This window comes from Scophthalmus maximus, chromosome 11 (genome assembly GCF_022379125.1).
Source record: "Scophthalmus maximus strain ysfricsl-2021 chromosome 11, ASM2237912v1, whole genome shotgun sequence".
Taxonomy (NCBI): domain Eukaryota; kingdom Metazoa; phylum Chordata; class Actinopteri; order Pleuronectiformes; family Scophthalmidae; genus Scophthalmus; species Scophthalmus maximus.
In genome coordinates, this window is record NC_061525.1 from 22,795,296 (window position 1) to 22,810,000 (window position 14,705).

The following is a 14,705-nucleotide window of genomic DNA, read 5'->3' on the forward strand; positions in this document are numbered from 1 at the left end:
TCTATTTCAGATTGAATCTTTTACCTTTGTGCACGGCGCGTCACGTTGAACATCGCCGCCGCAATGAATTGTGGGGCGTCCGTTTCTCCTTTCCTTTCGCACAGGAAGCTCCAGTGTACCCTACGCTAAAGGAGACAGGAAAAGGAACCATTGAAGCGCCCGTCCCAAGCGTTTAGAGAATCCGAACAACTCGTGTCGTGGCTGCCGATGAAACACTTCAAGATTTAGCCAAAACTTCCTGAGCACATTTGACAATTCGACCGCAGCCCAGGTGCTATCGCCCACAAAATGTGGATCTGTCCTATCTGCCTCTTGCAACATCTGGAATTATGTTGTGCGTTTGTATTTGTGCGTCTCACCAACTGTTCACTGTCTGTGTACACGTGTCTGTGTCCCCGGATTGCGAAAGACGAAGAGAATGGATGTGGTGTGTGTGCATGGCCACTTTGGCACGAGAGACGTTGTTTGGAGCAATCTCCAGTTATTGGAACGGAAAGGAAAGGAGGAGGAGGAGGAGGAGGAGGAGGAGGAGGGCTGGTGCTCAGAGCAGGCCACTCGAGGAGGGGAGGAGGAGGGGGGGGTTGGCGGGAGCGAAGCGGCGGAGTGGCAAGTGGGATCCTTTTGTTATTTCTGTGGATTGTTGAGACACAGAAAGGATGAAGAAGAGGAGGGGGAGGTTAATTTGTCTCAAGGCCAGACAGCCCCTTTTGTTTAACTTGGACCATCATGTGACATATCTCACCCAAAGCCAGCGAAAGGATTGATGGAATAATCCTTCAAATTGGGGGAAGCTGCTGGACAAGTTTGAAAAAAAAGGAAATGAAAATGTGCCATTTTTGGAACGAAACAGATGTTGGAACTTCCCTTTTGATCACAAGCACAGCTTGGGAAATATGAGTGGCCATGGAAATGATATCACGCTTCTGAGATTCAAACGTGCAGCGTTGCTTGTTCCTGCTCGAGCAGATCGCATCGGGTTGGATTGACCTCGCGAATTCTTCAGAACATATTAAAAATCAAACCATAAATGAATAAATCTGATTACCATGGAGAGTGGTGATGGAGCTAAAAATTCATAATTCAATTCATCACCCATTAATATGATGATTATTTGTTTTATGTAGAGCTGCAACAGATTAGTAATCGCCAAACTATTTTAATAATCGATGAATCCGTTCAAGTAGTTTTAATGATAATAAAAACTCAAAATTCTCTGATTTCAGCTTCTTAAATGTGAATATTTTCTGGTTTCTTTGCTCTGTGATAGTAAACTGAATATCTTTGGTGTGTGGACAAAACAAAACATCATCTTGGGGTTTTGAGAAACACATTTTTCACCATTTCAAGACATTTCATGGACCAAACAATTGATCCATTAATCGAGAAAACGAACGACAGATTAATCGATGATGAAAATAATCGTTAGGTGCAGCCCAAGTTTTATGTATTGTTGAATTATTTAAAAGACGTACATGTATAGTTTCATCTATAAAAGGTCAGAGAAACGCGTTGTGACGCGATCTAGTATATTATACGCAGGAACCTCACTGTGATCCTTCAGTGTACAGTAAACGCAGGACATCAAAGTGTAAATACTCTTAAGATAACACGGTTAAAACATACCATACCACATTTTTTCACGTATAATCTTATCATCAGGTCCCCACGACTCACTCACTATAAACCCTTCACGAATTATACGGATTGTCAAGGCGACTGTAAATTCATATTCATGTCAGGGGGGATCAAGCCGGCGCCTCTCGTGATGACCCACACACCCTCCAGAAACCAGGGGTGTTTGTTTAAAGGCAGGAGAGAAGTTCAGACTCTAGAGGTCTCCATCCTTCATCCTTCCTCCTCCTCCTCCTGCTCATCCACCTATCCTCCTCCTCCTCCTCCTCCTCCCTCCTCCCTTTCCTCCTCCTCCTCTCTGGCATTTTGTGCAGCGGAGGAGGGAAGGAGGAGAGAGAGAGAGAGAGAGAGAGAGAGAGAGAGGGAGAGAGAGAGAGAGAGAGAGAGAGAGAGAGGACTGCCCAGTGTACAGGAGACGGAGGGGGACCCTGAGACAACACGTCCCACGCCGGAGCCGGAGCCAGACAGCCGGGGAACTTTGATTCGACGCCAAGTGACGAGCCTGCGATTTAACAAGCGACCGACGGAGGAGGACGATGGAGAGGAAGAGCCGCGTTCCCCCGCAGCAGCGGGAGGCTCACTGCTGTTAGACACGATGACAACGTGCCCTCGGACGCCCCCGCCCCCCCGCCACACGCGCCCCGCGAAGATTCTGTGAGAATTCGACCCGCGATCTCGCTCCTCGACGCCGCCGCGCCGCTGCGCCCCGCGCGCGCGCCAGCTCCGCCGCGCCGCTGCGCCCCGCGCGCCTGCTCCGCCGCGCGCCTCGTCTCCAGCTCCGCCGCGGACGGGATCTCCAGCCGCGATGTCTGCAACGTTTCTCTCTTTGTTTCTGGGTAAGTCACTTCTCATTTCACCCCCCCCCCCCCCCCCTCCTCCTTTGAACGATCCATTAATTGATTTTAATAAGCCATGGAGCGTGTTCGAGGAATGTGGACACTGCGTGTAAATATATATATATATATATATATATATATATATATATATATATGTATACAGTATATATTTTTATTTTTTTATTGTTGTTAACACGTCTGGCCAACATTGTTTCCTCAGCCCCATCATGATGTCAGCACATATTCATCTTTATCCTTTTTTTTGTATCGTCACCCTCCATCTCTCTCTACAACGCGCATGTGTTGGGAAATTTGCTATTTTATAATGTATATTTGACAAATGTGGGGTGGAGGGGGGGGGGGGGTGCTTAGCAAATATGCTGCTCTGCTTTTTAAAAAAAAAAATTGGTGGGGGGGGGGGGTGCTGATGGAAAAAGGAAGAAAGTTCACCCCGACCCCTCCCTTTTAAATCTGCTGTCCAGATTTATCCATCGCCTCATACCTATATGTATATATATGTGTGTCTATATGTGTGTTTATATATATATATATATATATATATATATATATATATATATATATATATATATATGGATACACATGCAGGTATTGACACATTGCATTATTCAAGGGCATGGCTGGATGCAGATGATGCAGATGATGCTGTTGTAGGGAGAATGTAGAAAGCCACAAAGACCCTGCAGGGTTGGACGGTTTCCACTAGTCTGCCTTATTGTTTGGCCCAGTTTCAAGAGTATTGTTCTCAAAAAAAAAAAGAAAGAAACAAATAGTTTTGGAGCCTGAAATAGGTTTTATGGCTGTCAGATGGTTAGTTCTCTGATCCACAGACCGCTGTGTTATCACTGCTGCTGACGCTGGCACCAACGCGGCTGTGATCGCCTGCTCCAGGTGCACCGGAGTTGAATGGGGGATTGTTGCCTAATTCCGCCGTGACCATTCGCTGACTGGAAGTGACTGGGGCGCTGTGTCGAAACCACTTCCAGTGGAGGGGTTTTCACACTCCCCGCCGCTCGCCTCTCGGCGTCCGCAGTGGAACGGAGAGAGGAAACAGAGAGCTGGAGTTGGGTGTAACTGGGGCTTTGGGGCCGGAGAGGGAGTTTTCACTTGCGCCTGAACGCTGCTGCTGTGGCATGGGGGAGTTTGGAGCAGGAGTGTGGTTGAGAGAGAGCAGCGTGTGGAGTAGTGAAGCCGAGAGCCCGGCAGCTCGGCGGGTTCTGGTTCGAGTCCGAGAAGTCGCGGCTCCACAATCCGGCGCCGGCTCGCTCTCGTGCATCGCACTGCAGAGAAGGGAATCTCATTTCATCCGACGACTTGATGTCACTCGCTCGCGCTCGATGTGGCTTGTGATGTAACCATGTCAACGCCCTCAAGAGTTTTTTGTTATACAGCATCATCGGCCCTTTTCCCGTTGTCCAGTTATACTTCCACGACCTCTCCGGGGAGCGCCCCCCCCCCCCCCCCCCCCCCCCCCGGGCGCCAGTGGAGGCTGAACTTTGACCCTGAATAAGTAAAGCAGTGTAGAAACAAATGGAATAAAATTGACCCATGCTGTGGAGCTGGGGGGGGTCACGTCGGACGTACCGGTGAACCCTGAGCATGTGCTCGCCTGTCACTCGTCCTTGGTTTCACTGGAGGGCCGACTCGTCTCGGGGCACGAAGCTTATCCGTCATCTTTACGACGATTATCTAGAAAATCGCCGACTTGCCGATCACGGTTATGATTATACATTCCGACTGATATGGATTTTTTTGGGGGGCCGATGCAGATATCGTTATTAGGGAGTGAAAGATTTCCGATACCGATAAATTATACCTGTACCGATATATGCATAATGTTAATCCGTCAAAGATTTCGTTATCAAACCTTCATGACAAAGAAATGTAATTGAGACTTGATGTTAAAGCATAAACTTTATTATAAATAACTATGAATAAATAAATAAATAAAGATCAGAAATACAACCAAATATGTAGAACTTGAATTAAGAAAATAAACACCATTAATTTTTACGTAAACATGTAAAACATGAATGTACATTTTAGAGCCGGACCAATTTATCGCTCGGGCCCTAAACTTATCGGCCCCATAACCGACATGTCTGTGAAAGGCTAATATCGGCCGATGTTATCGGCCAACCGATATGTCGGTCGGGCTCTAGTTATGATTGCTATGATGTAAATGATGATGAAAACACAAGCGATTCCTCAGGCTGGCACAGTGGGAAGTGTATAGCTATCGCACGGCAACCAAAAAACGCGCCGCACGTCTAATTGACCAACAAGCAGTTAAAAAGCACCAAGATACGCTTCTCTTAGAATAACCATCGTGTTGTGCCAAGAGTGTATTAAATGACTCGGTTGTTGCCATGGTGAGGCATTTCCCATCTCCCTCCTCTTGTCATGTCACGAGGTGTATAAAGGCGAGCTGGAAAGAAAAATCACATCGGGGTCGAGTGTCCAGTGTCCAAGACTTCAACCTGGGTCGTGAGTCTCTCGCGAAATAAATCCACCAGACGGCCGAAAGAGCAAAGAGGGAAATATGTGTATGTTCGTCGGGCTGCATGCTGCTTTAGTCGTTGCCAGACTAAAGTTATAGTCCGCATTATTTCAGGATCAACACCGAGGCCGAGTGAAGAGGGGAAGTGGCTGTTTTACTATAAAAGAATCAATAGTCATTAATAGCGGCTCATTTCCTTTTTCTTTTTTTCCTCCGTCTTCAATTCGGCCCCGGCCGCTGCGAGTCACGTGACGTCCTTTTAATTTAATATCTGCTGGATGAGCTGTAACGTCCACCGTTCACATTACAGATAAGCAGCACAATTAATTGCCAGGGAGAGTTTCCTGCACCCCCCCACCCCCCCCCCCCCCCCCCCCCCCCCCCTCGCCGACTCCGTCGACGCAAAGTATTACTGGAAACGGAACAAGGTCACAATAGAGTGAGTCGAGGTCACGACAGCGCGCCTGGCGCAGTGGGCAGAACGGTAAAAGGAAAAGGAGGCCCGGTGATGGATTGGCCCGATCCGTCCCCGTGCCAGGATTAAATGATTCTGAATGGGAGGATTTTGAAAATGACCGGCCAGGAAGTAATAACAGAGCGCAAGTCACGCGGCAGGAATGTAATTGGAATGAATGAGTGAGCCTCTTCCATCCGCAGGGGCCCAAAACCCCACCTGTGTGGTGTGTGTGTGTGTGTGTGTGTGTGTGTGTGTGTGTGTGTGTGTGTGTGTGTGTGTGTGTGTGTGTGTGTGTGTGTGTGTGTGTGTGTGTCTGTGTGTGTGTCTGTTTGTGTGTGTGTGTGTGTGTGTGTGCAGAGGGGGACATGGCCCACGCACCACACACGCCGGCCTCACAGATGTAGATGAAGAGAAGAGCAGCAGAGCGCCCAACGGGAAAAAAAACCCTCTGTCCCCGTTCTATATTTAGCACGTCTGCCTGCCGGGGTGAGGCAAGAGGAGGATCTCCGAGATGCGAAGATGACAGGAGCCTCCTGAGCCAGAGGTTACGAAGTGACATCTTGGATGTGTTTGCGCCTGAATCACACTCCCACACACACACACACACACACACACACACACACACACACACACACACACACATCCCAGGACCCAGACTTCTGACATTCCCACACACAAACCCGGAGACGTTCCCACATCTGACGTGTAGTTACCATACATTACGGTTTTGTTTTGATCTCCCTTTGACTCGCATTATCATTCGGCCTTATCATCCGCCACCCCTTCCCCCTTATATGCACATGCTCGGCTTTGAGCATATTTGGCTTGTTTCTTTTAGGAGAGCGTGTGGGATGGATTTGGAAACGCTCGCTCCGTTGGGATCTGAAGTCTTTGCAGGATATTCATCCGTTCCCTGTCACTCAGGTGTCAGAAGTCAACCTTCGTCCCACATTGTCGGAGCTTATGAAACGACTTTCAGTGGGCGAGTAGGATTCATTTACACGAGGCTCGCTCGATGAATGTGAATCGGACACATCAGCACGTGAACGTACGATATCGATATCCACTAGCTTCTGCATTCGAGCGGTAGGACACACGCGTACGGGGGAGACGTATGGCTCCGGATAGAGGCGCAGCTTCCCTTCCTCCTGCAACGTCGGCCACTCGACACGGCACAACAAAGTGTAAACAGATTTCCCCGTCGAGAGAGAGAGAGAGAGAGAGAGGATTCTATCACTCAAAAAGTGGCAAATCCGCAAAAGGCGGAGGGAGCGCTCTGGAATACCCTCCAGCGAGGGGGTCGACCGAGGAGGGGCGCCGGATGAGCGCCGAGGGTCCGGAAAGACGTCCTCGGAACCAATTGACCCATGTCATTATCAAACTACTGATTTGCCTTCCAAGCACTTTCCCCCGGCCTCTGAATGACAGGCCGTCTTCCCGGAATAACAAGCCGCCACCGTCCCCCCCTCCTCCTCCTCCTCCCGCTGCACCTGGGGGGTCGGGGGGGGGGGGGGGTTCTTCATGTTTCATTGATTGTGCTGCTTTTAGTCTGAGGGTCTGTCTCTCTTCTGTCGCAGCAGGCCGGATGCCATGTTTAAAAATGTGTGTGTGTGTGTGTGTGTGTGTGTGTACCTGCTTTGTGCAGTAAGTGCCTTTATTCCCTAACAGCAGAAAGGGGCTGAGGTTGTGGCCCTATGTGTTTTCTGAAGACGGGCGAGGTAAAACAAACAATAAGTAAAGGTCACTGGGTCGCGGCCGGCCTCTCCTCGATGTGTCATCAACACTCCTTCATCTGACAGTTTCTTCAGCGTCTCCTCCCGCTGTCTCTCTTCTTTTTAGGGCCACACCTACGATTGCTGTCGTCTTGTAAAACACAAGACACATGCCTAGACAGAGCAGGGTTTGTGTAGTGTTTCTTGACCCCCACACACCCTCCCCCCTTTTCCCCCATCATCCTTCGCTGGAGGAAAATTACTGCCAGATTCATTTTGGAACGTACGAACAGGAACTGCCTATTTCACTTCACTGCTAATCTGTGACAGATGTTCCGGAGAGGCTCAGGTTCACATTTAACCGGAGCCACATGCGCAGTGAGTCCGTACACCGGCGGCAGGGTGTGTTTGTACTGCACTCACACTGTTAGAGCAGCGTTTTCTATCGTCTATCGTCTTAAGTGTACGTCTTACTGTTTATTCATCATGTTCTATTGCATCCCAGATAGAAAGATAAGACAGGGCCACAGATTTAGCATTTCAAGAGCAGCTATGCTCTTGAGCTTGAGTAGCGACTCTACAATGTTCCATTGGCCTCCACTTCCCCGGTTTCTAATCTCCACGGCCACGTCCCTCCGACGGGAGGGGGAGGAATAACCGCGAAAGTCAATGGAGCAGGTGCAATCGCGGCCATTTTCCCCCGGAAAACATGTGAAGTAGAATGCTCCTTCTGAGTCATCGTGATCAGGGTCCATGATTGTTCTCGTGTGAGCGGCGGGGCGAAGATCAGAGGAAGCGGCGAGACGAGCGCCGATGCTGTCGGCGAATGTGGAACAGGGAATAGTCTCAGATTGATTCCCTCATCAACCCCCCCACCCCCCCCCCCCCCCCCCCCACCCCACCCCCCGCCGCCGAAGGGTCCGTCTCCGATATTAATCCTTTGTAGTTTATTGACATTTTGCCCGGGAAGGGGATTTCCATCCATCACCGAGCGGGCGCTCTCCGGCTCCAAAAAGCGAAGGTGATCAACGTTCACGCGCCTCGCAAAAAAAAAAAAAAAAAAAAAAAAAGGATTTGTTTGTCACGAGCAAAGGTACGTATCATCCCAGAGTTTCCCAGCCCCCGGGTTTGTCGTGCTTCTCAAGTGCTTCCTCCTTTCTACTGAAATCTGCCGCGGAGTAAAGCCTGGCGCGCTCCTCTTGCGTATAAGCAGCACGCGCTTCTTGGTCCACGTTCTCCGTCTCAGGAAGCAGCCATGTCCCTGTTTTCTTTCCCGTGCGCGAGGCCCCGACGCCGGCGACGCTGGTCCCGTTTTTTCCGTCGAGGGTCACGTCACGGCAATGGGGGGTTTGGAAAATCTCTCTCTTACACTCAGCCGTGCTTGGCAAACCTCACCGGTGTCAAAACTCCCAGTGAACCCTGCGCCAACAATTGATCGTCTCTTACCGGTCGCTTAGCGTCTGTAATTGGTCGTGGGGCGCGCCTGTCAGACTCCCATCTGTGCGGCGCCTCGTCACACACACACACACACACACACACACACACACACACACACACACGGCGTGCGATTATTGATCATCATGTCCAAAAATATCAACCCTGGACACTCAAGCGGCATCTCGCTGCTGAGACGAGAGTCGGCGAGGAGAATGGCGAGCCGGGACTGCTGCGACCGCGGGGGGGGGGGGGGGGGGGGGGGCGTCCTCCATACAGGATCTTTGATGCAGACAGAAAAGAGTCTTTTTTGAAAGTGTACGTAGGACTTTTTGATTTACTCCTGCGCGGCCGGTATCGACTTTTCACCCTTCATCTTCTCCCTTCATTCTACGTGGCATTCGGCCGTAATGCGACGCCCCCGGGAACTGATTCGCGGATTGAATGAGGGCTAGTTGCGTTTTTGCACCAAATAATGGAAGTTTCTTTTCTTTTTTCTCTCCCTCAGCTGAAGTGAATGAGCGGGAGGAAATGTTCCGAGTCGCCCTGTTTAGACGCCTGCTGTTCCTTTCAATTTGCGGCCGTCTATTAGCCCGACACTCCATTAGGTGTTTTGAACCACTCACGCTACATTGTCTCACTCCATTTCCCCTTTTGCTCGCCGCTCCTCCCCTAAAGCGTCCGTGGCTTTAATCAGGAGAGGTCCCCCCCTCCCCCCCCTCCCCACTTTTCTGCCCTTCCAACATTTATCTTCAGCCGCTCTTTGCTCGTCACCGAGCAGCCTGGAAAGACCTGAAGATGGATGGTGTTTGGAAGTGGCTTGGGGGGGCTGGGTTTGGTGGCCATTGATTAGAGTGTTGGAAGACAAAGTGGTTACCTGCACTAGACCTGAGCACCATCTGGCAGGACCCCCCCCCCCCCCGACTCTTAGTGCATGATCGCTGAAGTCAGGACTCGGCCATCTGTCAAACATAGATCCATACTGAGTGTGAGCTGCTTCTTCTTCTTTTTTTTTCAGGTCGGAGACGAAAAAAAGATCAGATGATGGTGTGACTTTTAAATTGTTGGACTCCATCTCTTTTTTTATTGACTCTAATAAAACTATGGCCTTTGGAAAAAGCTATACGCGCAATACCGCCAATTGATTCTTTATAGGGATGAAGTCCTTGCTCATCAGAACCTCGCCTCGTGTCAGTAAAAAAAAAAGAAGAAGAAGAAGAAGAAGCAATAACTCTACTGTACCGTACTGTACTGTAGGTGCAGCTCTCCAGTTTTTGCCTTCTCCCAGCCGCAGCGGATGTCGTGTGATGGATGGTTTAATCATCCGACCACAACGCCGCAACGCTCGCTCCGTCAAAAAAACGCCGCGAACTTAACGCCATTGATCAGTTCGCTAAATTGTCCACAAATGAAGTGTGTGATGTCACTGATTGTACAACAGCCCAGCTCCCGTCACTGTACCTCAGATTAAAAGCGTTTGCACGAGTCCTCTATCAGTTCCCAAAAAAAAAGAGGTTGAGATAAACGATCGTACCGGGGTTGCTCAGACTGTGTATATACATGAAGTCCCCCCCCCCCCCCACCTCCTCTTTTCCCCCTTTTTCCAGCGAAGAGCTTCCGAGCAGAGCAGATGGCACCACCACCTTTGTTTCTTCCAACTCGTTAGACTTGACTTGTTGATGAAATGGAGCCTTTACGCTACGCTGCCGTGCAGATGTGGACTTCCAATGTAGCCCTGCAGTAGAAGTCTGACTTCATACCACAGCCTGAGGAGCCTGCAATGTGGATGTCACATCACACGGGTGGTTGTTTTTCTGACGTAGTGGGGCTCATTTTCTTCATGATATCAATGCTACTTCACCAATAGACCGTATGAAATACATCAAATGGACATTTTTAGACTGAGTAAAGCGCCGTAACGTGAACGGTCGACGGTGCGACAGGACGATTGCGATCCGATTGGCGCCTCCATCTGGTCAGCGCTCGTCCCGGCGCGAGACATTTGCGGTTCACTTACCTCAAGGATCCTGCTTCCATCAGCCTTGATCACCGCGCGGCTTATTTCAGAACTCTCACCGCGCACGAATATTGGGACGGGGCTGGGATTTAATCGTTGTATCTCGTGTTTTGTTGAGCTTGCGCAACTTTGGTCGAGTGCAGAGCGGCGCAAGTGTGTAAACAGCGTCCCGTCTCCAGGGCCAAATGTCGGGGGTTCGAAGCCGCCCCGTGACACCAGAGGGAGCCACCATCACGTACACGTGTTCTGCGCGGCTGCAGGGCCACGTTGTGCCCCCGTGCGATCGTGTAAAACCTCGCTGCAGTGATGTAGCGTACCCAAGGGGAGTGAAAGCAAAATTGCGGCCAGCAACTTTGCAATCATACTGCGAGCTCAGTGAGGATAACGGCGTGTTTCCTCCGTTTGTTTGTTTTTGACATTCTCTAAGCATTTTTCTGGGGGGGGGGGGGGTCGAGTGCGCGCTTGCTTAGCCCCGGTCCATCACGCAGCTTGTCAGACCCCGCGACTTACAGAGAGCCAAATCTCTTGTCGGGGAGACGGACGCCGGGGCCTCAGGACTGCGATCTGACGCCTGTCATGGTTTGGCATTGTTGTCCAAACTGTCACACTTCTCCGGCATAATAATAATGTTCTCCGGCGCGAGACACGGTGCAGCTCGTGCTTGTCGTCCCTGTCGAAATTATTAAATGTGAGGCTTTTATTTTCGCGTGTCTCTCTTCAAGAGTGTTGGCGTTTGGGTCCACAAGACGCCGTGGAAGGAGGAAGGAGCAGAGTTTGCAAAGTCGAGCTCTTAAAATAATTAAAGTTGGCGCGGTGACTCCGCTTCCTCGACGGGTCCAGGCTTTGAAAAATAAAAAGAAAGAAGAGAAGACAGCTTTTGGGAGTTACCCCCACAGCAGCGGCAAGCCGTGCCCCCCCCTCTGGAATTAGGGATGGCGTATGCAGTGCGCGGATACGAGGACGAAGAAATCAAACGCTTGTGCGGTGAAATGAAGCTTTTTGGCCTCCGACCCGTCGTGCTGGAAAGCAAACATTTTTTCCCCCATTTAGGAGAGGGAGATGCTGTTTACTCTATTAACCTTTCCTCTCCGTTGCACTCTTGACATTGAACAATGTGGAGGGGGCCGACTCCTCGCCGGCCCTTTTGCTAATGAGGCAATTAAGTGCACCCTGCCTCGGTGGAGCAAAAAATGGGGTTCGCGAGAGAGAGAGAAAGGCAAGTCGCCTGCCGTCTCAACGAACGCCGGAGCGTCTCGGCCGCGCTGATGCGTCGACCCTCGGCACGGCTGGAGATAGCAGGCGGCGTCGGGCCCACGTTTTATCCACGTGCACTGGATCGCAGCACATGGTGAAAGGAAAGAGAGAGAGAGACTGAAATGAAAGGCCGCGTTCATGCCTGGTTCCATCGTCAGGAGGGAATCGCGTGGCATTGCGGCCGCCTCGAGTCCAGAGCTTGCCAGGATCGCGTCGATCGCTGTAATAAAAGTGTGCTGATACTCGGCGTCCGTGAAGGAAGACACCCGTGTTACCCGATTAAACCAGTTCAACAGCAGTTAGCGCGTCTCTCTTCCCTCTTCGCCTAGCGACTGCTGTGTCATACAGGGCCCGAGTCTTCTAGAGATGCACAAATGTAACGAGCGATAACGGAAGGCTTACGGCTGCTCAGAATGGATTAGCGGGACGCCGTTGTCTGTCTTAAACCCCCCCCCCCCCCCATCTCTCCTCTCCGGTAATGAATCGACAGCAAAAAGGAAGAGACGTCTCACTCGGCGGGGAACGCCGAGGACCGCTCGTTAGCCGCGCTGAGGCGCACCGAACCGAAAGAGACGCGCTGTCCGGACACATTGGTTTGAAATCAAACAACTGAAGCTTCCTCGCCAGACACGAGTCGCAGGAGCTCGTGTGGGCGGAACGAAAGTGTGCCGAACGCCACAAAGCGACGCGCGCAGAAGAAGACGAGGTCCGTGGCTCCTCTTGGCATCGATTATCTATTACGTTCTCTGCCCACGTGTGCGCGTTTTCCGCCCGTGCCCTTTGACGTATCCGCCCGGCGCCACGTGACCCGATCCACGGTGAGAGGCTGCCCTCGGCTCGCCGCGAGACACGGACGCCTTCTGCGAAGCGGCGGCATTGGAGAGAGAAGAGAGCGAGGACGGGGGCCGCGCACGGTGTTCAGTTACAGGACACAACGGAGGAGGACGCCGCACGCTGGTGCCAAGGGCGCCGGCGAAAGTGCTCGGTTTGCAAAAAACACGGCACAGGCACAGGCACCGGCACCGACGGGGGCCGCGCTGTCTTTTCAGCTGGATATAATTACCGACATTGGACACGACAGGTTGCTCACACGACCCGGCTGACAGAAGAGTGTACCCGATCACACACAGGTCTTCGACTGGACCCCCCCCGTCCTCCGCCCCAACTCGGAAGGGAGCCTATTTTTTTCTCACGCCGCCGAATGATTCATTTCCTTCCACGTTGGAGCTCGCGTGGCACAGAAGCGCAAGGCAACGCAAACAACTCTTTTTCGTCCTTTTGCGGGATTTAGTAGACGCACCGCTGAGCCACGGACCCAGGGCAGATGACGGGTCGAACCTTTGCCTTGTAATGTCAAAAACAGTCTAGTCTCACTGCTCCTGTCCTCTCATTTGTACTTGTTTGGTCTGTACAAAAATATGGCTTTCATGTATTTTTCTAAAAGGTACCGTGTCTTCAAATTGGCCTAAACGCAAAGTTTAAATTTTGGATTACATTTCTCTCACTCGCAACGACCAATAGACCTTCACTGCGAGCATACATGATTCAGTCATTAAAATAAATGGTCTCAAAATCACGATAATATTGTTTATGGCGATAATTTCCGTGACAATATAATCGTGCAACAGGAAGCAGTTGTCGTGACGACAGTGGTGCAGTTTCTTATGAAGCGATGTCAGCAGCGGAAAACCTGATGTCACGTTATCTGAACACATTAGCCGGCGGAACACGCAGAGGCCTTTATATATACTGTATATATAATAAATAAATAAATAAATAGGATTTTTAGATATTTCAGACCACAGAAGTTCTGTATCGTGGTCGTTTGCCCCGCACGCCGTTTGGAACTGCACGACAAGTATGAGTGATGTTTCTCTGGACTGAGCCGGCGTCGGTCATTAATCCTAATATTTTTCTAGACTGTATAGCCGCCGTCTGCATCCCTGCGGCCGCGGCTTTGACTACAAGTAATCATAACCGTACGCCCCGGGTGTGTCGTGCTGCAGGGGGAAAAAAACCCCACTACAGCAGCTCAGTCCATCAATCTAATCTTTCTATTCCTCCGACCCCTATGTCGGAGGACTTTACATGCCACCACCATCGTCCTCCCCCCGCCGCCCCGCCCAGTCCTGAGGGAGTGTGTTTATGAGCCCCTTCCCTTTACTGTCCCGTCCCCTCGCCGTCCCCCCCCCCGTCCCCCCGAGTGGACGGAGTGCGTATGGCTTTTTTTTTCCCACCGCGGGCTCGTGATAGATGGCCACTCCGCTCGCTCGCCAGAGGCCGACCATATGTCTCCTTCACCGCTGGCGATCTGCATGTCAGGGACGTCGCTTTCTGTGAGCTCAGCACGGCGGAGGAGGAGGACTATTTGATTAGATGAATAATGGAATTACATTGATCTGATTCCCCCCCCCCAAAAAAAAAGATGGCATCTGTAATCTGTTGCAGTTACTGTAAATATGCAGTAATCAGATCACGGATTGCTTATGATGCTTGAAGAGTTATTGCATTGCTCAGTTCAACTGTGGCAGCTTGTCTTTATTTCATATCTTGCAGAATTGTTGATTAAATTTTATTTTTTAATTTTTATATATAAGAGCGAGACTCTCGTTATTTAAATTCCAGCGGCGTTACTGGTCACGGTTCTGCTGGTAATCAGCACTTTCAGTAATTACCTTTGAGTGTGTGCTCCCCCACCCCTCCCCTCCCCTCACCCCTCATAACTGGTGGGCCGGTTGGTGCGATATGTGTGGGGGGGGGGGGGGGGGGGGGGGTTGATATTAACACAGGGATGACCCCTCGAGGGCCTTATCGGAGGCTACCGCGAGGTCATAGGACGAATAAG

The 14,705-nt window shown here is 50.8% G+C and overlaps 1 protein-coding gene across 2 annotated transcripts in view; it reads left to right on the plus strand.

Annotated features, from left to right (window-relative positions):
• The first annotated feature begins 1,979 nt into the window (after positions 1-1,979).
• The window catches only part of clmpb (CXADR like membrane protein b), a 62,231-nt gene continuing 49,505 nt past the window's right edge, over positions 1,980-14,705 (plus strand). Inside the window, exon 1 of one of the 2 annotated variants that reach the window (XM_035623308.2) lies at positions 1,980-2,468. In XM_035623308.2, coding sequence (XP_035479201.1) covers positions 2,438-2,468 — 31 coding nt within the window. In that variant the 5' untranslated portion in view covers positions 1,980-2,437. The remainder of the gene's footprint in view (positions 2,469-14,705) is intronic. The other variant, XM_035623306.2, reaches the window with a different exon arrangement.